Genomic DNA, 21576 nt, shown 5'->3' with positions numbered 1-21576 from the left:
CAGCCTGCGGGAGCACGTGGCCGCTGGCTGGGCGAAGTCACGTGGGGCACTGACGTCACCCTTTGTCCCATATTTGGGAGTGAGGAAGTTGGCAACCCTACGTTTGGCTCGCCGAGTCCGCGTCAACCACCGATCACCCCGTACCCTGGAACTATCCTGCACGCCCTGAGGGACAATTTACAGAAACCTGTTGACCTACAAACCCGCACGTCCTTGGAGTGTGGGAGGAATCCGGAGCGCCCGGAGAAAACCCACCGGGAGATCGTGCAAATTCTGCACAGACAGCTCCCAAGGTCGGGATCGAACCTGGGTCTCTGGCGCTTTGAGGCAGCAACTTTACCGCTGTGCCACCGTGCCGCCCAGTGTTAGCACCTCAAACACGTGGAGTTATCTGCAGCTAAACACATCTTATGAATAAAGAGAAAATACAGCGGTCACACCAATAATTCCAACTTGAATTTCTATGCAGAAGCCAACATATGGTCTTACGTAAAATCAGTCTTCAAGGTTTTGTTAGTAGTTTTCACGGAAAATTAAAAACACTTTTATTTACTAAGGTGCAATTGTCTCAGCAAGGAAAGAGTCCCTTCGGCCCATCCAGTCCACGCCGACCAACGATCCCCCGTACACTAATTCTATCTTATCCCACTTTTGCACTCTACACACCAGGGGGCAATTTACAGAGGGCCGGTTAATCTACAGACCCGCACGTCTTTGCGATGTGGGAGGAAACCGGAGCACCCGGGGGAATCCCACGAGGTCACAGGGTGAACGTGCAAACACCACACGGACAGCATCTGAGGCCAGGATTTTTGATGATACAGGATTGTTAACTTGCGGGTCACAGGACTAAATGAATTATCGAAACACTAATTCTGTTGCTTCAAGTTACTTCATAAAATAACTGGATTTTCATCAAAGATTTCATCATGCATGCTGATCTTATATCAAGCTGCAAAGTGTACAGAGAAGATTTACAAGGATGTTGCCAGGAGTAGAGGGGCTGAGCTACAGGGAGTGGTTGCACAGGGTTGGGGCTCTATTCCCTGGAACACAGGAAGATGAGGGGAGATCATGTGTACAAAATCATGAGAGGAATAGATCGGGCAGATGCACAGAGTATCTTGCCCAGAGTAGGGGAATCGGAGACCAGAGGAAATAGGTTTAAGGTGAAGGTAAGGTGTTTAATATGAATCTGAAGGGTAACAGTTTCACACAAAGTGTGTTGGGTGTATGGAACGAGCTGCCAGAGGAGGTAGTTGAGGCTGGGACTATCCCAACGTTTAAGAAACAGTTGGACAGGTACATGGATAGGACAGGTTTGGTGGATTATGGACCAAGCGCAGGCAGGTGGGACGAGTGTTGCTGGGACAATGTTGGCCGGTGTGGGCGAGTTGGGCCGAAGGGCCTGTTTCCACACTGTATCACTCTGTGACTCTATGAAGGGCCTGTTTCCACGCTGTATCACTCTGTGACTCTTTCTTCTGCATAAATACGATCATATAAACTGATGCAAATAGCCTTTTAAAAAGTTTGAACATTTTACTTTCACTTAAATTATTATTATTTTTAATCTATATACTGAAATTTCAGTACTCTGTGCGGAATTGGCCCAACAATTCCTAACGCCCAATCAATTAAAACGTCCAGTGGAAATTAGTTGTTCCTTCAAACCAAACCACGCAGTAATTGTTGAATTGAATAAGTTTACTGGCCAAGTATGTGCACACACAAGGAATGTGCCTTGGTGCTCCGCTCACAAGTAACAACACGAACATACAGCAAACAATTAAGAATAAAGTGAACAGTGACTTTACTTGGAACGTTGGCCAACATTGAGTACCTGAATATAACCAGCTTCATCTGTGTTTTGTGCGTCTGATTGTACTCGTCAAGGCACACTACTGCAACTTCATTGAACTCTTTAACGGAGGGAATCTCCGCATACAAGCGATCTTCTCCTTCCAAATCAGGATTCATGTAATCTCCAAACAACAGGCTTCTCATGTCCTCTTCCATCACCTGTGGTAAAGTCAGACGCTTAGTTACCATTCACAATGAGGTTCACCGCGTGGAACAAATCCCCTCTCACCCCCTTCAGTCAGAGGGTGGTCAATCTTTAGTTTTGTTTTGTTTTAGTTTAGTTTAGTTTGGAGATAAAGCGCAGAAACAGGCCCTTTGGCCCTCCGCACACTGACACTATCCTATACCCACTAGGGACAATTTTTACATTTATACCAAACCAATTAACCTACAAATTGTACATCTTTGGAGTGTGGGAGGAAACCAAAGATCTCGGAGAAAACCCACGCAGGTCACGGGGAGAACGTACAAACTCCGTACATACAGCACCCGTGGTCGGGATTGAACCCGGGTCTCCGGCGCTGCATTCGCTGTAAGGCGGCAACTCTACCGCTGCGCCACCGTGACCACCTTCAGTCATCGCCACAGAAGGCTGTGGAGGCAGTCATTGGATATTTTTAAGGTCGAGAGATCTCTTGAAAGCATCCAGAGAATCGGCCTACACTGCCTTCTGAGGCAGAGAATTCCGCGGATAATTCCGCAGTGCGGGCCCACGTTACATTGGACTAGCACTACACTGGGACGTGATGGATAGACTCTTGATTAGTGCGGGTGTCAGAGGTTATGGGGAGAAGGCAGGAGAATGGAGTTAGGAGGGAGAGATAGATCAGCCATGATTGAATGGCGGAGTAGACTTGATGGGCCCAATGGCCTAATTCCACTCCTATCACTTATGGCCTTAACAGTTATTTATACAGCAGCTCGTTAAAGCAAAATCGATCCACCTTCTCCAATCTCTTGGCTTGCCATTCACCCACTCCAAACACTTAGAGCAATGGCCCGCTGAACTGCTCTAGTATTTGTAGGGTAAACCGTAATGCGGGCTAATAATTAGTGAATAGGGATGTGGGGAGTGCTAGTGTGGTGACAGGAGACACAGACAAAGCCCAACAGCAACTTCATCGCTCATGCATTCACCCATCATTGGAACCAAAATTTGGATCTCCTGTTAATGAATTTAGACTTGTGGACAATCATCTCATTCTGTTTGTTATCTAATCATGTCTTTCTGAGTTCCATTCTGCAATTAAGACCTCTTTTTATAAATTGTTAATCAAGTCTCTGTGCAAAACCTCGTTTTATTGTTAGTCAAGTTTCTGCGATTAAGACCTCGATTTACTGTTGATCACATTTCTGAGTAATCTTGTCATCTGAGGATATTAAAAATGTACCAAAGTGGCACTTGACAGGTCAGCTTGGGCTGGGCTCCTGGGCGCACCAGTGACATAGATCACCCGCTACTTCAAACACCAACTACACATGGCCTTTCCATTTTGTTCCTGGAGTCTATCTTTGCCACAGAAGGCTGAGGCAGGGGAAGAGAAAAGACATTCTGGCCTTCCATCACAGTGAGGAGGTGACTGGAGGAGACTCACTGTGATGGATGTTTCTTTTTTTGTTTTGTGTTGGTTTGTGGTTGTGTGTGTAATTGCTTATTTTATTGCTCTTATTGTTGGACTGTGGGTGACGAAATCTCGTCCAAAAGACCTGTTTTTTTTGGATGACAAATAAAGGTTATTCTGATTCTGAGGAGGACAAGTTCATGGATATTTTTAAGGCAGAGGTAGATTCTTGATTGGTACGGATGTCAGAATGGGATTGAGAGGGAGAGATCGATCAGCCATGATTGGATGGAAGAGTAGACTTAAGGTCATAAGGAATAGGAGTAGAACTATCTGTCTCTGCCTTAAATGGGCCGAATGGCCTAATTCTGCTCCTATCACATGAACTTATGACCCAGCATCTGCTTCTACATAACAACATTTGCACCAGGCAGAACACCCAACTCTTAAAATTATCATAACAGATAGGAGCAGAATTAGGCCATTCGACCCATCAAGTCTACTCCACCATTCAATCATGGCTGATCTATCTCTCCCTCCTAACCCCATTCTCCTGCCTTCTCCCCATAATCCCTGACACCCGGACTACTCAAGAATCTATCTATCTTTGCCTTAAATATATCCACTGACTTGGCCTCCATAGCTGTCTGTGGCAAAGAATTCCACAGATTCACCACCCTCTGACTAAAGAAATTCCTCCTCATCTCCTTCCTAAAGGAACATCCTCCAGCCATGGCTGTCCCATCTCTCTCCCCGCTAACCCGATTCTTCTGCCTTCTCCCCATAACCCCTGAAACATAGAAAATAGGTGCAGGAGGAGGCCATTTGGCCCTTCGAGCCAGCACCACCATTCATTGTGATCATGGCTGATAATCCACAATCAGTAACCTGTGCCTGCCTTCTCCCCATATCCCTTGATTCCACTAGCCCCTAGAGCTCTATCTAACTCTCTATTAAATTCATCCAGTAAATTGGCCTCCACTGCCCTCTGTGGCAGAGAATTCCACAAATTCACAACTCTCTGGGTGAAAAAGTTCCTTCTCACCTCAGTTATAAATGACCTCCCCTTTATTCTTAGACTGTGGCCCCTGGTTCTGGACTCCCCCAACATTGCGAACATTTTTCCTGCATCTAGCTTGTCCAGTCCTTTTATAATTTTATACGTTTCCATAAGATCCCCTCTCATCCTTCTAAACTCCAGTGAATACAAGCCCAGTCTTTCCAATCTTCCCTCATATGACAGTCCCGCCACCCCGGGGATTAACCTGGTGAGCCTGCGCTGCACTGCCTCAATAGCAAGGACGTCCTTCCTCAGAAAAGATCGGACTCACATGTCCTTGCTGTTTTGCCAGGTGATCAAAGAGTGAATCGAAGTTCTCCCTGAAGTGGTCCTTCACGATGTTCTTGGTCAGATTGTAGAGCCAGGTGCGGTCTGTGTCATCCACCAAGCGGTCGTAAAACACACGGAACACCTCGTGCACAAACAGGCGCATGAACACCCGCTTGCTCTCCACCGCGTCCTTCTTCACCAGCAGGCAGCCCTGGATCACGCGCGAGAAGTCCCGCAGGTTAAAGGTGTAGTGCGACTTGGCAGGCGTGGGCAGCAGATTCTCAATCGCCTTCTTGTACACCTGGTTTAAAAAAAAACATTAGAAAAGATCAAGTGCCTCCATCACCACCATCACACCTCTTCACAGCTAAAACCCTCCTAGCAGGCAGGTGGGACTAGGGTAGCTGGGACATCGTTGGCCGGTGTGGGCAAGATGGGCCGAAGGGCCTGTTTCCACACTGTATCACTCTATGACTCTATGGCGGTAAACCAAAGTTTTATCACAAATAAAAAAGAGACAAAGTGCTGGAGTAACTCAGCGGGTCAGGCAGCATCTGTGGAGAACATGGATAGGTGATGTTTCAGGTTTGGACCCTTTTTCAGACTGGTTTAGTTTTTCGTTTTAGAGATATAGCGCGGAAACAGGCCCTTCGGCCCACCTAGTACGCGCTGACCAGCGATCCCCGCACACTAACACGATCCGACACACACTAGGGACAATTTCCAATCTTTACCGATGCCAATTAGCCGTCAAATCCGTACGTCTTTGGAGTGTGGGAGGAAACCGGAGCACCCGGAGAACACCCACGCAGGTCACGGGGAGAACATGCAAACTCTGTACTGACAGCTCCCGTAGTCAGGGTTGAACCCGGGTCTCTGGCGCTGTGAGGCGGTAACTCTACCCGCTGCACCACCGTTCCGCCCCTGGCGTTATCACCCCTGTGCAGAGAGGTCCGTGGCTGAAGGAACACCCACCTCGAGCGTGGCGTGGACAATCTGGGTGCCGATGGTGAAGAAGTCGGTGGGAAACTCGTTGTTGCGGAGGTAGAAGGCCACGATGTTGGAGAAGATGCGCACCATGGTCTCGTCGCTGAAGGTGTTGATGGTGCAGATGTTGAAGTGGCGCAGGAACCGCGGGGTGACAGGATTACGGCCCCCTCCTGGAGGACCCATGGCCGCCACCAGCTGGATGTCCACCAAGGTGATCCTCGTCGTGTCCTTCAGATCATACCTGGCGCAGGTAGAAACATAAAACAGAGACACATAGAAACATAGAAAAGAGAAAATAGGTGCAGGAGGAGGCCATTTGGCCCTTCGAGCCAGCACCGCCATTCAATGTGATCATGGCTGATCATTCTCAATCAGTACCCCGTTCCTGCCTTCTCCCCATACCCCCTGACTCCACTATCATTAAGAGCTCTATCCAGCTCTCTCTTGAAATCCAGAGAATTGGCCTCCACTGTCTTCTGAGGCAGAGAATTCCACAGATTTACAACTCTCTGACTGAAAAAGTGTTTCCTCATCTCCGTTCTAAATGGCCTACCCCTTATTCTTAAACTGTGGCCCCTGGTTCTGGACTCCCCCAACATTGGGAACATGTTTCCTGCCTCCAGCATGTCCAGGACCTCTAATGTGTTAGGAGATAGATCAGCCATGATTGAACAGTGGGGGGACTTGATGGGCCGAATGGCCTAATTCTGCTCCTATCACTTATGAATACATTCTTTGCATACAATTCCGTGAAATCTTACTATACAGATAACCCTTGTTATAACGGAGTGGGGGGTGTAGGGGTGAGGGGAGGTTGGTGTCCACTATAACACAGTAAGGGGATTTGCTCCAAGTATCAGTGTAGTGCTGGTCCAATGTAACGTGGGCCCACACTGCGGAATTATCCGTGGAATTCTCTGCCTCAGCAGGCAATGGAGGCCAATTCTCTGGATGCTTTCAAGAGACCTCTCTGCCTTAAAAATATCCACTGACTTGGTCTCCACAGCCTTCTGTGGCAAAGAATTCCACAGATTCACCACCCTCTGACTAAAGAAATTTCTCCTCATCTCCTTCCTAAAATAACGTCCTTTAATTCTGAGGCTGTGACCTCTGGTCCTCGACTTTCCTACACTCGTGGAAACATCTTCTCCACATCCACTCTACCCAAGCCTTTCTCTATTTTGTACTTTTCAATGAGCCCCCCCCCTCATTCTGGTCTTTGGGATGTGGGGGGAAACCGGAGCACCCGGAGGAAGCCCACGTGGCCAAGGGGAGTAAATGCACACTCCACACAGACAGCACCCGAGGTCAGGATGGAACCTGGGTCTCCAGGGCTGTGAGGCAGCGGCTCTACCCGCTGTGCCACCGAACCCATGTCGCCACCACAAAGTGCAAACCTACTAGTGGCAACATCCTCCCCACATCCACTCCATCCAAAGCCCGCATCAGACGGCAGAATTACCAGTTTCCATGATCGAAGAACTGCCTCAGCAGCTCGATGGGCGGCTGGGCCCCGTATATCTCCAGCGCCGGCATGTTCATGTCGTCCACAAAGATCACACATTTCTTTCCCATGGGTGGGCCGTACACCCCCTTCCGTCGCTTGTCCAGGCGTGACATGATAATGGTCTGTGCAACAGAACCGTGCAACGTCAACGCTAATGCGAAGTGATGCGCAACAGAGACGTACAATATCAACGCTAATGTAATGGTCTGCGCGACAGAACCATGCAACGTCAACACTAATGTAATGAGATGTGCAACAGAAACGTGGAACATCAACGCTAATGTAATGTGATGTGCAACAGAATCGTGCAACAAGTCAACACTAATGTAAGAAAATAACTGCAGATGCTGGTACAAATCGAAGGTATTTATTCACAAAATGCTGGATTAACTCAGCGGGTCAGACAGCATATCGGGAGAGAAGGAATGGGTGACGTTTCGGGTCGAGACCCTTCTTCAAACCCTTCTTCTGAAGAAGGGTCTCGACCTGAAACGTCACCCATTCCTTCTCTCCTGAGATGCTGCCTGACCTGCTGAGTTACTCCAGCATTTTGTGAATAAAAGTCAACACTAATTGTTATGTTCTCACAATGACAGGATCGGACTTTGCTGGCTTTATCTTGCACTAAACGTTATTCCCTTATCATGTATCTGTGCACTGTAAATAGCTCGATTGTAACCAGGTATCATCTTTCTGCTGACTAGATAGCACGCAACAAAAGAGGATGTCTCCACGAGTGGGAGAGTCTAGGAATAGAGGGCACAGCCTCAGAATTAAAGGACGTTCCTTTAGGTTATGGGGAGAAGGCAGGAGAATGGGGTTGGGAGGGAGAAATAGATCAGCCATGATTGAATGGCGGAGTAGACTTGATGGGCCGAATGGCCTGATTCTACTACTATTCATTATGACCTTGTGATGTGCAGGTCTATGGGTTAATTGGCCCTCTGTAAATTGCCCCCTAGTGTGGGGGGAGTGGATGAGAAAGTGGGATAACGTCGCACCAGTGTGAACGTGTGATCGATGGTCGGCCTGGACTCGATGGGCAGAAAGACTTGTATCTTTCAAACAATCAATTCAATAAGACATGGGCTATTCAAATGTGGAGATTGCACACTGAAGACCGATCACCCTTCACCACCTATTTGCAGATGGCTTGTTGTACATTGGGAAGGTGCAAACATCCTGACATTTCTATTCATTTAGACACAGAGTGCTGGAGTAACTCAGCGGGTCAGGCAGCATCTATGGAGAACATGGAAGGGTGACGTTTCACAGAGTGCTGGAGTAACTCAGCGGGTCAGGCAGCATCTATGGAGAACATGGATGGGTGACGTTTCACAGAGTGCTGGAGTAACTCAGCGGGTCAGGCAGCATCTCTGGAGAGAAGGGATGGGTGACGTTTCGGGTCGAGACCCTTGTTCAACCGTCTGGACAACAGACTGAGAGCAACTTTCGAGCGGGTTGCTGAACGGTTACCTGGATCTGGTTGGCGCTGGTTCGTGCAGAGAAGTTGACGAAGAAAGGGACGTAGAGTTCCTTATTCAAGTTGTTCATCAACTTATCCTGAACGTACAGTGATTTCCCAGTGCCCGTGTAGCCCACGAATAGTAATGGTCTGTGTAGATCAACAGAAACGTGTGTTGTGCAGGGAACGCAGGGACTGTCGCAACGAGTAAGGAACATTTAGACAGGTACATGATAGGACCAGAACCAGGGGCCACAGTCTAAGAATAAAGGGGAGCCCATTTAAAACTGTGGTTAGAAAAACTTTTTTCACCCAGAGAGTTATGAATTTGTGTAATTCTTTGCCACAGAAGGCAGTGGAGGCCAATTCACCGGGTGAATTTAAAAGAGAGTTAGATAAAGCTCTGGGGGCGAGTGGAATCAAGGGATATGGGGAGAAGGCAGGCAGGGGTTACTGATTGTGGATGATCAGCCATGATCACAATGAATGGCTGTGCTGGCACGGGACCGAATGGCCTCCTCCTGCACCTGTTTTCTATGTTTCTAGGACAGGTTTCAAGGGATGTGGACCAAATGCCAGCAGGTGGGACTATTGTAGCTGGGACATGTTGGTCAGTATGGGCAAGTTGGGCCGAAGGGTCTGTGTCCACACTGTAAGACTCTACGACATAGGGTCAACAGGTTTAGGGGGATATGGTCCAAATGTGAGTAGGTGGGACTAATGTGGACGGGACATGTTGGCCGGTGTGGGCAAGCTGGGCTGAAGGATCAGTTTCCACACTGTATCAATCGATGACTCTATGAATGGAGGGTTATGCATCACGTGCAGGCAGATAAGAGTTGGTCTTGGCCTCCTGTCTGGCACAGACATAGTGGGCCAGGAGCCTACCCCTGTGTTGCACCGTAATACATTCTATAAATTGTTTAGAATTATAGTCACACTTAGGGTTGCCAACTTCCTCAGTCCCAAATATGGGACAAGGTGACGTCACCGCCCCGCACCCCACGTGACCTCACCCAGCCAGCGGCCACGTGCTCCCGCTCCACCCATGGCGGCCGCCCGGCCCGGGAGGCAGATTGCTGTGCAACCTCCGTTAGGCGGCGCCCGGGCCTCGGGAACTACACTGTCCGTCCGGTTAAGAAACAAAACTGCAGATGCTGGTTAAAATCAAAGGTAGATCCACAATGCTGGAGTAACTCAGCAGGTCAGGCAGCATCTCGGGAGAGAAGGAATGGGTGACGTTTCAGGTCGAGACTCTTCTTCAGACTCGACTTTTCAGGGTCTCGACCCGAAACGTCACCCATTCCTTCTCTCCCGAGATGCTGCATGACCCGCTGAGTTACTCCAGCATTGTGTGTCTGTCTACACTGTCCAGGACTGCTGTGGCCCCTGGGCTACAGTGTCCAGGCCTACAGCGTCCAGGCCTACAGCGTCCTGGGCTAGTGTCCGGGCCTACGGTGTCCCCCGGGCCTAATACGGGACAAGGGCGGTCCCGTACAGGACAAACTATGTTTCTAAACCAATTTAGCCCAAAATACGGGATGTCCCGGCTAATACGGGACAGTTGGCAACCCTACCTGAAAGACGGTCGCCTGAAAGATTGCTGTCATTGGACGGACCACTCCTCGGTATTCCAAAGCTGAGCAGTAACCTGTATATGTATCTAGCTTCAGATTGGTGTTGTGAAGGTGGGCTTCTCTTAGATGCACTGTGTGTTATGCAACGTAAATGGTAACTGACGTGAACGGAAAGGTACTTTTAAATAGTCCTTACTTTCCAGACGTGATGCAGAAATCCAACAGGTAGGTGTATCTGACGGTGTCCATTGTGGGAACAATGATGTCCTGCACTTTTGTTGTCTTATCGCCCAAATTAATGTTTTTGATCGATTCGTTCCAGTGAACCCAGTGTCCTCTGCCTTTAAACTGAAAGAAATGTTCTGTGTTTAGCTGGAAGCAGTGCACAGTTGAATTTAACAATCTTAGAACCATAGTCTTAGAGCGCAAAAACTGGCCCTTCAGCCCAACCCGCCCACACCGGCCAACATGTCCCTGCTACACTAGTCCCACCTGCCCGCATTTGGTCCATATCCCCCCCAAACCTGTCCTCTGACTAAATAAGTTTCTCCTCTCCTCCCTCTTAAAAGAACGTCCTTTAATTCTGAGGCTTTGACCTCTAGTGCAGGAGAATGGAGTTAGGAGGGAGAGATAGATCAGCCATGAATGAATGGCGGGGTAGACTAGATGAGCTGAATGGCCTAATTCTGCTCCTAGCACTTATGGCCTCATGACAACAGAATATGTAAACATAGTACACTGCAAACAATATAATAATCAAGAAAAAATGTTCAGTGTGTGCATCTATACACATACCCACATAAACATATATATTTACACACACACACACACAGAGACACACATGCATCCAAAAAAACAAAATCAATTACAAAGGGGTCCTTTCAAAGAGGGTTTACTGATTTAATTCTCGGTAAAAAAACAACCTGATTTGGTTTTCAAGGCTTCTAGCCTGAGATTAGAATAATACCATGCCTCATGTATGTAGTGGTGGACCTTACCTCATGTATGTAGTGGTGGATCTTACCTCAAACATGTAGTCATACACCATACCTCATACATGCAGTCATACACCATGCCTCATACATGTACTTATACACCATGCCTCATACATGTACTCATACACCATGCCTCATACATGTACTCATACACCAAACAGCATACATGTAGTCATACACCATAGCTCATGCATATAGTGGTACATACTTCAAACATGTAGTCATACATCATACCTCATACATGCACTCATACACTACACCTCATATATGTAGTGGTACATACTTCATACATGTAGTCGTAGACCAATCCCTTTTCTTCAAAGGGACATTCCCACTTGCCCACGGAGGCTGGTATTGGATATGAAGACTTGATGGACACAGCTTCACGCAGGAAGGCATCAAATATTGTCCTTCCCGCCTGGTCGCAAGGTGCCCCGATGGACCAGATCAGGGCAAAGGTAAACGCAGCCTGGAAACGGGGCACAAAGAGATGGAATCTTGCAGAAACAGTTGCTGACAATCCAAAAACACAGGTAAGCGCAAGATCATGGTGTCAGGAGTTACCGGGAGAAGGCAGGACAGTGGGGTAAGGACGGAGAGAGAGATCAGCCATGATTGAATGGAGCAGTAGACTTGATGTGCCGAATGGCCTCATTCTGATCTCATGATCATACGCTGTGCCCAACCTGTCGCACTTGAGTTTGACTTGATTGTATTTATGCATAGCACGCAAACTAAAGCTTTTCACTGTACCTCGGCACATGTGACATTAACAAACGTCGGCTTAAAAAAAAGGGGCATTGTAAATATAGAGAGTTGAGTCTGTCAGGTAATTAGACGTAGAGAGGAACAAAGAAGAAAGCAAGACTAGCATTACCTCTCCCCAGGTCACCCTGCTGTAGGGAAGGTGTTGAGCTGGGAGGAGAGCAGAGAGGGTTTACGGGGATGTTGCCAGGACCCGAGGGTCTGAGCTACAGGGAGAGGGTGGGCGGGCTGGGACTTCATTCTTTGGAGCGCAGGAGGATGAGGGGTGATCTTGGCGTGTTGGTTGGTGTGGGCGTGTTGGTTGGTGTGGGCGTGTTGGTCGGTGTGGGCGTGTTGGTCGGTGTGGGCGTGTCGGTTGGCGTGGGCATGTTGGTTGGCATGTTGGTTGACGTGTTGGTTGGTGTGGGCGTGTTGGTTGGCGTGGACATGTTGGTTGATGTGGGCGTGTTGGTTGGCGTGGGCGTGTTGGTTGGCATGTTGGTTGACGTGTTGGCTGGCGTGGGCGTGTTGGTTGGTGTGGGCATGTTGGTTGGCATGGGCGTGTTGGTTGGCATGTTGGTTGACGTGTTGGTTGACGTGGGAGTGTTGGTTGGTGTGGGCATGTTGGCTGGCATGGGTATGTTGGTTGGCATGGGCATGTTGGTTGGTGTGGGCGTGTTGGTTGGCATGGGCGGGTTGGTTGGCGTGCTGGTTGACGTGTTGGTTGGTGTGGGCATGTTGGTTGGCGTGGGCATGTTGGTTGGCATGTTGGTTGACGTGTGCGTGTTGGTTGGCGTGGGCGTGTTGGTTGGCGTGTTGGTCGGTGTGGGCTGAAGAGCCTGTTTCCGTGCTGTGTGTGACTCTATATGGTGGCAGGTTGGTACCATGATCCAGGTGCGAACGTTCTTGTTGTCGTGGTCCACCGCCAGCTGCTCCCACAGAAGCATCTCGAACAGTCGGGTCAGCGAGATCACGGTGTTGCTGTCTGTGGTCGGCACCAGCTCCTGAGCAGTGAACACAGAACCTGCATGAGTAATATCACTTCCAAAGCTGGCCCTCACTCACCAGTAGCACCGCTGTCATTTTCTACTCGTTTAACCAACAATGTTATATAATTTGTCTATTTTCTTACAATGTTGTTTTTGAGGAAGATAGACTTGAAGTGCTGGAGTAACTCAGCGGGACAGGCAGCATCTCTGGAGAGAAGGAATGGGCGGCGTTATGGGTCGAGATCCTTCATCAGACTGAAGAAAAGTCTTGACCTGAAACGTCACCCATTCCTTCTCTCCAGAGATGCTGCCTGTCCCGCTGAGTTCAGCATTTTGTGTCTATCTTCGGTGTATTGGTTGGCTGTGTGTGTAAAGGTGCTGATTTAGCTGAATTTAACCCACACCAGCAAAATCAAGGACCAGTCTCACCCCGGTCACTCCCTCTTATCCCCTCTCCCATCAGGCAAGAGGTACAGAAGTGTGAAAACGCACACCTGCAGATTCAGGGACAGTTTCTTCCCGGCTGTTATCAGGCAACTGAACCATCCCATCATCAACTAGAGAGCGGTCCTGACCTCCCATCGACCTCATTAGGGAACTTTATCCTGCATTAAAAGTTATTCTCTCTATCCTGTATCTATAGACTGTGGATGGCTTGATTGTAATCACGCAGAGTCTTTCCACTGACTGGATAGCACGCAACAAAAAGTGTTTTCACTGTATCTCAATGCATGTGGCAATAATAAACGAAACTAAATATAAAATGCTGTGGTACGCTGCCGTTCCTGTTCATCTGAGCTCAGAAACTGAAGCGCTCACAGCCCAAGGACCTCACAGCCCAAGGACCTCACAGCCCAAGGACCTCACAGCCCAAGGACCTCACAGCCCAAGGACCTCACAGCCCAAGGATCTCACAGCCCAAGGACCTCACAGCCCAAGGACCTCACAGCCCAAGGACCTCACAGCCCAAGGACCTCACAGCCCAAGGACCTCACAGCCCAAGGACCTCACAGCCCAAGGACGTGCAGGTTTGTACGTTGATTGGCTCTAGTGCGCAGGGAGTGGATACGAAAGTGGGATAACATAGAAGTAGTGCGAGTGGGCGATGGATGGTTGGCGTGGACTTGGGGTGGCAAAGGCCCAGTTTCCATGATGTATCTTTCAATCAATCAATTGTGCTCCCCGTTCTAAGGCAGACACAAATTGCTGGAGTAACTCAGCGGGTCAGGCAGCATCTCGGGAGAGAAGGGATGAGTGACGTTTGGGTCGAGGCCCTTCTTCAGACTGATGTTAGGGACTTGGTCCCACCCCCTCCCCTGACATCAGTCTGAAGAAGGGTCTCGACTCAAAACGTCACCCATTCCTTCTTTCCCGAGATGCCGCCTGACCCGCTGAGTTACTCCAGCATTTTGTGTCTACCTTCGATTTAGACCAGCATCTGCAGTTTTTCTCCTACACATTTTGTGCTCCCCATTCTATTGAACAAATGTAAATACATTGGGTTTTTTTAGTCGATCATTGATCTGTGACAAGTGGATGTTTGGTGATGTTTGGCGGTGTTTCGGGGAGGAGCCGCAGGGCGGCACGGTTACCTTGCATTGCTTGCGGAGAACGTGCAGAGCGAGTGGGACCAGCCAGTCAAACAGGTCCTCCAGCAAGTCTCGCAGCTCCCTCTGTGGCAAGACCTTAGCCAGGGTATTCAGCCAGGATACAACCAGGGGCTTCCAGCCCAACTGTGCCGGCTCCAGGTAGATCATCCCACAGCGGCTAACGGTGGCCGGCTGCCAACGCAAAGAGTGATTACCGTATTATAGCAAAGAGATTGTCGAGAGAGCTGAATGGACAGCAAATTGGCTCCGTGGAAGGGAGTAGAGGGTGATGGTGGAAGGTTGCGTCTCAGACTGGAGGCCTGTGACTAGTGGTGGACCTCAGGGTTCGGTGCTAGGCCCGTTACTGTTTGTCATCTACATCAATGATTTGGATGAGAACATACAGGGCAAGATTAGCAAGTTTGCTGATGATACAAAAGTGAGTGGTTTTGCAGATAGTGAAGATGGTTGTGAACGATTGCAGCAGGATCTGGAGCGATTGGTTGGGTGGGTTGAGGAAAGGTTGATGGAATTTAATACAGAGAAGTGTGAGGTGTTGCATTTTGGGACGTTGAACAAGGGCAGAACCTACACAGTGAATGGTAGGCCTCTGGCTAGTGTTGTAGAGCAGAGGGATCTAGGAGTTTAGGTGCATGGTTCCTTGAAGGTCGAGTTGCAGTTGCAAAGGCTTTTGGCACATTGGCCTTCATCAGTCAGAGTATTGAGTGTAGAGGTTGGGAGGTCATGTTGCAGTTGTATAAGACGTTGGTGAGACCGCATTTAGAATATTGTGTTCAGTTCTGGGCACCATGTTATAGGAAATATATTGTCAAGCTTGAAAGAGTTCAGAAAAGATTTACGAGGATGTTGCCAGGACTAGAGGGTGTGAGCAATAGGGAGAGATTGAGTAGGCTGGGTCTCTATTCCATGGAGCGCAGGAGGATGAGGGGTGATCTTATAGAGGTGTACAAAATCATGAGAGGAATAGATCGGGTAGATGCACAGAATCTCTTGCCCAGAGTAGGGAAATCGAGGACCAGAGGACATAGGTTCAAGGTGAAAGGAAAAAGATTTAATAGGAATCCGAGGGGTAACTTTTTCACACAGAGGGTGGTGGGTGTGTGGGACAAGCTGCCAGAGGAGGTAGTTGAGGCTGGGACTATCCCATCATTTAAGAAACATTTAGACGGGTACATGGATAGGACAGGTTCGGAGGGATATGGGCCAAGCGCAGGCAGGTGGGACTCGTGTACATGGGACATGTTGGCCGGTGTGGGCGAGTTGGGCCGAAGGGCCTGTTTCTACACTGTATCACTCTGTGACTCTATGACTCTATGATCTTTCAATATTCTCGGGGAAAATGAAGAGGAAGTTTTACCGAGGCTTGGGAAAGGTCCATGACTTCAAAGATCAGGCTCATCTGTTGGGACATCTGTATGATCTCCCCACTCATCAAGCACAGCTGGAAATGAAAGAAGCGGCAACTGTAAGGAACTGATTGAATGAGTAACGATTATCAGACAGTCAACCTCAAAACAGGGCGGCACGGTGGTGCAGCGGGTAGTGCCGCCGCCTCACAGCGCCAGAGATCCCGGTTCCATCCTGACTTCGAGTCCTGTGTTTGTGGAGTTTGCACCTTCTCCCTGCGAACTTGTGGGCTTCCTCCGGGTGCTCCGGTTTCCTCCCACATCCCAGAGACGTGCGGGTCTGCAGGCTAATTGGCCCTCTGTGAATTGCCCCCTAGTGTGTGCAGGGAGTGGATGAGAAAGTGGGATGACATGGATCTAGTGTGAACGGGTGACCGATGGTCGGCACGGACCCGGTGGGCCGAAGGGCCAGATTCCATGCTGTATAGATCTCCAAGCTAAACTAAACTCGGGTTCAACGTACAATGGGCTAAAATTAAATTGAAGTGTGCCGCATTTTCACACAGCATGCAACTATACTTAGGAGCTGCAACTCCTAGGAAGGCAGTGGAGGCCAATTCTCTGAATGCATTCAAGAGAGAGCTAGATAGAGCTCTTAAGGATAGCGGAGTCAGGGGGTATGGGGAGAAGGCAGGAACTGGGTACTGATTGAGAATGATCAGCCATGATCACATTGAATGGCGGTGCTGGCTTGAAGGGCCGAATGGCCTCCTCCTGCACCTATTGTCTATTGTCAACTCAGTGACTGTATCAGAGGTGTAGAAATAGCTGCAGTCACAGGACATAACGGGGCAAGAGATGATACCATGGTTAGTTACATCTCGGACCTTCCAAGGAGCCTACCGTGATTAGTTGTTGTCGTTGTTGACTATTGGTACTGTACTCTCAAAAACCTATCTAATACATTCAGTAGTCAGACAGTCCAACACAAACCAGATTAATACTCCTTGTTAAGGGATTGGACACGCTAGGTGCAGGGAAAATGTTCCCCGATGTTGGGGGAGTCCTGAACTAGGGGTCACAGTTTAAGAATAAGGAGTAGGCCATTTGGAACTGAGTTATGAATCTGTGGAATTCTCTGCCTCGGAAGGCAGTGGAGGCCGATTTCACCAGATGCATTCAAAAGAGAGTTAGATAGAGCTCTAGGGGCTAGCGGAATCAAGGGATATGGGGAGAAGGCAGGAATGGGGTACTGATTGTGGATGATCAGTCATGATCACATTGAATGGCGGTACTGGCTTGAGGGGCTAAATGGCCTCCTCCTGCACTAATTGTCTATGTAATATACCTGCATCCATAGACGTGCTGTAAGCTCCACAGGTAAATGCAATTAAGTTGGTAATTTTAGCTTGGTTAAAGATACACCTAAATTAAGTTGGTAATTTTACTTTAGTTGCAACTAAACCCCCTCCTCAGTTTCAGCTCTCTCCCCCCCCCCTCCCCCCACCACAAGCAGTCTGAAGGATCCCGACCTGAAACGTCGCCTATCCATGTTCAACGGAGTAGACTTGATGGGCCGAATGGCCTAATTCCACTCCTATTCCTTATGAAGAGATGCTGCCTGACCCGCTGAGTTACTCCAGCACTCTGTGAAACGTCACCTATCCATGTTCTCCACAGATGCTGCCTGACCCGCTGAGTTACTCCAGCACTCTGTATTATTTCCTAATAATTGTTCTTGCTGAATGGTATTTTGTACCTGTCCTAATTTCATAAGGGCAGGGTTTGTCAGCTTTGCAAAAGCCGCTTGCATGCTTGCCGACAAGCCATGAGGAGGTTAGCTTCAGTGTGCAGTAAGCGCGGGGCATCACTGCCGTGACCACCTCACCTTCTTGTTGTCGTCCAGGACGGTGTTCATGCTCTCGATCCACAGCGTGTCGATCGGTCCGTCAAATATCACCCACTTACGGTCGGGGGTTTCCGCAGAGGCAAATTCCCGGAAGGTGTTTGCCACGATTCCATCGGTCCACTGTGAACGTTACAAACACTCAGTCGAGATCAATCGTGAAGCAGAGACCTGCAAGTTATGCTAGTACATTGTCGTAACCCACAAATAAATATAACTCTGCAACTCTACCGCTGCATGGTGGTAACTACTGATCACAGTGGAGCAGTGGTAGAGCTACTGCCAAACAGCACCAGAGACCCGGGTTCCATCCCGACTACGAGTGCTGTCTGTACAGAGTTTGTACGTTCTCCCCGTGACCTGCGTGGGATTTCCCCGGGATCTCCGGTTTCCTCCCACACTCCAAAGATGTGCAGGTTTGTAGGTTAATTGGCTTGGTGAATGTGTAAGAAAAATTGTCCCTAGTGGGTATAGGATAGTGTTAGTATGCGGGGATCGCTGGGCGGCACGGACTTGGTGGGCTGAAGAGCCTGTTTCCGCGCTGTATCTCTAACTAAACCAAACTAAATGAAGTTCAAATACTACGATGTCAAAAAATCACAAATAAATATAATTTTTGGTTCAACAAAATGAATTAATTTTACTGCAGAAGTAAAGTATTTTTTGAGTTTGAGTTTAGTTTATTGTCACGTGTACCGAGGTACAGTGAAAAGCTTGTGTTGCGTGCTGACAAGTCAGTGGACAACACATGGTTACAGTCGAGCCATCTACAGGACATCGGAAATAACGTTTAGTGCAAGATAAAGTCCAGCAAAGTCCCATTAAAAAACTGCAGATGCTGGTTTACAAAAAAAAGATACAAAGTGCTGGACTAACTCAACGGGTTAGGCTGCATCTCTGGAGAACATGGGTAGGTGACGTTTTGTGTTGGGACCATTGAATTAGTCTGAAGAAGAGTCCCGACCCACAATGTCACCTGTCCACATTCTTTGGAGATGCTGCCTGACCCGCTGAGTTACTCCAGCACTCTGTGAAACGTCACCTATCCATGTTCTCCACAGATGCTGCCTGACCCGCTGAGTTACTTGGTGTGTTGCTTGTGTTAGAATTCCTGCCTTTTTACCGCAATGGGACGGTATATTTCTACTTGGTTCTTATCCACGATGTTAAAATTCCTCTCTTTTTTTCTGTATGGAACTAATTTGAATTCCCTTTCAAGTGCAGATAAACTTGTACGTTCACAAGTTAAAACAGTAGAATAAGGCCATTTGGCCCATCGAGTCCACTCCGCCATTCAATCATGGCTGATCTCTGTCTCCCGATTCCATTTTCCTGCCTTCTCCCTATAACCCTTGAAACCCGTTCTAATCAAGAATTTGTCTATCTCCGCCTTATCAATATCCACTGCCTTGGTCTCCACAGCCCTCTGTGGCAATGAGTTCCACAGATTCACCGCCCTCTGACTAAAGAAGTTCCTCCTCACCTCCTTTCTAAAAGAGCGCCCTTTAATTCTGAGGCTGTGACCTCTGGTCCTAGACTCTCCCACCAGTGGAAACATAGACAGACAGGTGTAGGAGTTGGCCATTCGAGCCAGCTCGAAGGGCCGGATACATTCAATATGATCATGGCTGATCATCCAAACATCCTTTCCACATTCACTCTATCTATGCCTTATGCCTGGGTGCCTTATGTATGCATATTAACTGTTGTGAGTGACTTAAATCACTTGCCTCGTGTGAGACCAGATCAAACTGTCCAAAGAGTTGGCCCATGGTTATGGCTTTCGGATTTACAGTTCGATGGACAACTTTTTCCTCCTCATTCAGTCCACGCTCATTCATGAGTGTCAACGTGTCTGCCAGCACGTGTAGAGTCTTGGTCTTGCCAGAGAAGGGCTCCCCCACCAGCATGAACCTGCTCGATTGAAAAACACAGACGTATCGTCAACTCTCGTACATGTGGTGGTACACTCTACATGTGGTGGTACACTCTACATGTGGTGGTACACCGTACATGTGGTGGTACACTCTACATTTGATGGTACACTCTACATGTGATGGTACACTCTACATGTGGTGGTACACCGTACATGTGGTGGTACACTCTACATGTGGTGGTACACTCTACATGTGATGGTACACTCTACATGTGGTGGTACACCGTACATGTGATGGTACACTCTACATGTGGTGGTACACTCTACATGTGATGGTACACTCTACATGTGATGGTACACTCTACATGTGGTGGTACACCGTACATGTGGTGGTACACTCTACATGTGGTGGTACACTCTACATGTGATGGTACACTCTACATGTGATGGTACACTCTACATGTGATGGTACACTCTACATGTGGTGGTACACCGTACATGTGGTGGTACACTCTACATGTGGTGGTACACTCTACATGTGATGGTACACTCTACATGTGGTGGTACACTCTACATGTGGTGGTACACTCTACATGTGGTGGTACACTCTACATGTGGTGGTACACTCTACATGTGGTGATACACCGTACATGTGGTGGTACACTCTACATGTGGTGGTACACTCTACATGTGGTGGTACACTGTACATGTGGTGGTACACTGTACATGTGATGGTACACTGTACATGTGGTGGTACACTCTACATGTGATGGTACACTCTACATGTGATGGTACACTCTACATGTGGTGGTACACTCTACATGTGGTGATACACCGTACATGTGGTGGTACACTGTACATGTAGTGGTACACCGTACATGTGGTGGTACACTCTACATGTGGTGGTACACCGTACATGTGGTGGTACACTCTACATGTGGTGGTACACTCTACATGTGGTGGTACACTGTACATGTGGTGGTACACTGTACATGTGGTGGTACACTCTACATGTGATGGTACACTCTACATGTGATGGTACACCCTACATGTGGTGATACATTGTTCAATGCTGCGATAGTCCCAGCCTCAACTACCTCCTCTGGCAGCTCGTTCCACACACCCACCACTCTTGGTGTGAAAACGTTACCCCTCGGATTCCTATTAAATCTTTTCCCCTTCACCTTGAACCTATGCCCTCTGGTCCTCGATTCACCCACTCTGTGCAAGAGACTCTGTGCGTCTACCCGATCTATTCCTTTCATGATCTTACACACCTCGATAAGATCAACCCTCCTCCTCCTGCACTCCAAGGAATAGAGTCCCAGCCCTGCTCAACCTCTCCCTGTAGCTCACACCCTCGAGTCCTGGCAACATCCTCGTAAACCTTCTCTGTGCCCTTCCCAGCTTGACAACTTCTTTCCTATAACACAGTGCCCTCATGACAGGGCACTTCTTCAGACTGAAGAAGATTCTTTCAACATAACCTTGGATTAGGTTGCTTGCTTTCCTGAGGCAGGACCACCCCCCTCCGTGAGACACTGGTCAACCTGAGGAGCACCTTCAGCAACAGACTGGTTCCACCAAGATGCAGCACAGAACGCCACAGGAGATCCTTCTTCCCTGTGGCTATCAAACTGTACAACTCCACCCCCTTCTGTCGTGGGATAGACTGAGACTGAGACTGACCCCCCCCCCCGCCCCATCTTTGCCGATCCCCAGTCCTTTCCGCTCGTCATTTTAATTTTGCCTTTCATGTATCTTGTGTTTTTATGACTGTCAGCAGATCAATTACCCTCCTGGGATAAATGAAGTT

At 48.6% G+C, this 21576-nt stretch overlaps 1 protein-coding gene across 1 annotated transcript in view; it reads right to left on the bottom strand.

The window, feature by feature from the left end:
- dnah12 (dynein, axonemal, heavy chain 12) overlaps positions 1–21576 on the bottom strand; it is a 129998-nt gene that overhangs the window by 51126 nt on the left and 57296 nt on the right. Inside the window, exons 31-42 of the mRNA XM_078413765.1 lie at positions 19615–19798; positions 17867–18007; positions 15990–16073; positions 14615–14803; positions 12918–13037; positions 11573–11758; positions 10491–10642; positions 8729–8867; positions 7208–7374; positions 5731–5986; positions 4757–5056; positions 1844–2022 (exon numbers count right to left, since the gene is read on the bottom strand). Of these exons, the coding sequence (XP_078269891.1) occupies positions 1844–2022; positions 4757–5056; positions 5731–5986; positions 7208–7374; positions 8729–8867; positions 10491–10642; positions 11573–11758; positions 12918–13037; positions 14615–14803; positions 15990–16073; positions 17867–18007; positions 19615–19798 (2097 nt within the window). The remainder of the gene's footprint in view (positions 1–1843; positions 2023–4756; positions 5057–5730; positions 5987–7207; positions 7375–8728; positions 8868–10490; positions 10643–11572; positions 11759–12917; positions 13038–14614; positions 14804–15989; positions 16074–17866; positions 18008–19614; positions 19799–21576) is intronic.

This window comes from Rhinoraja longicauda, chromosome 17, assembly GCF_053455715.1.
Source record: "Rhinoraja longicauda isolate Sanriku21f chromosome 17, sRhiLon1.1, whole genome shotgun sequence".
In the NCBI taxonomy this organism is placed as follows: Eukaryota; Metazoa; Chordata; class Chondrichthyes; order Rajiformes; family Arhynchobatidae; genus Rhinoraja; species Rhinoraja longicauda.
Note: the sequence above shows the minus strand (reverse complement) of the source record. Positions and strands in the feature narration are given on the sequence as shown.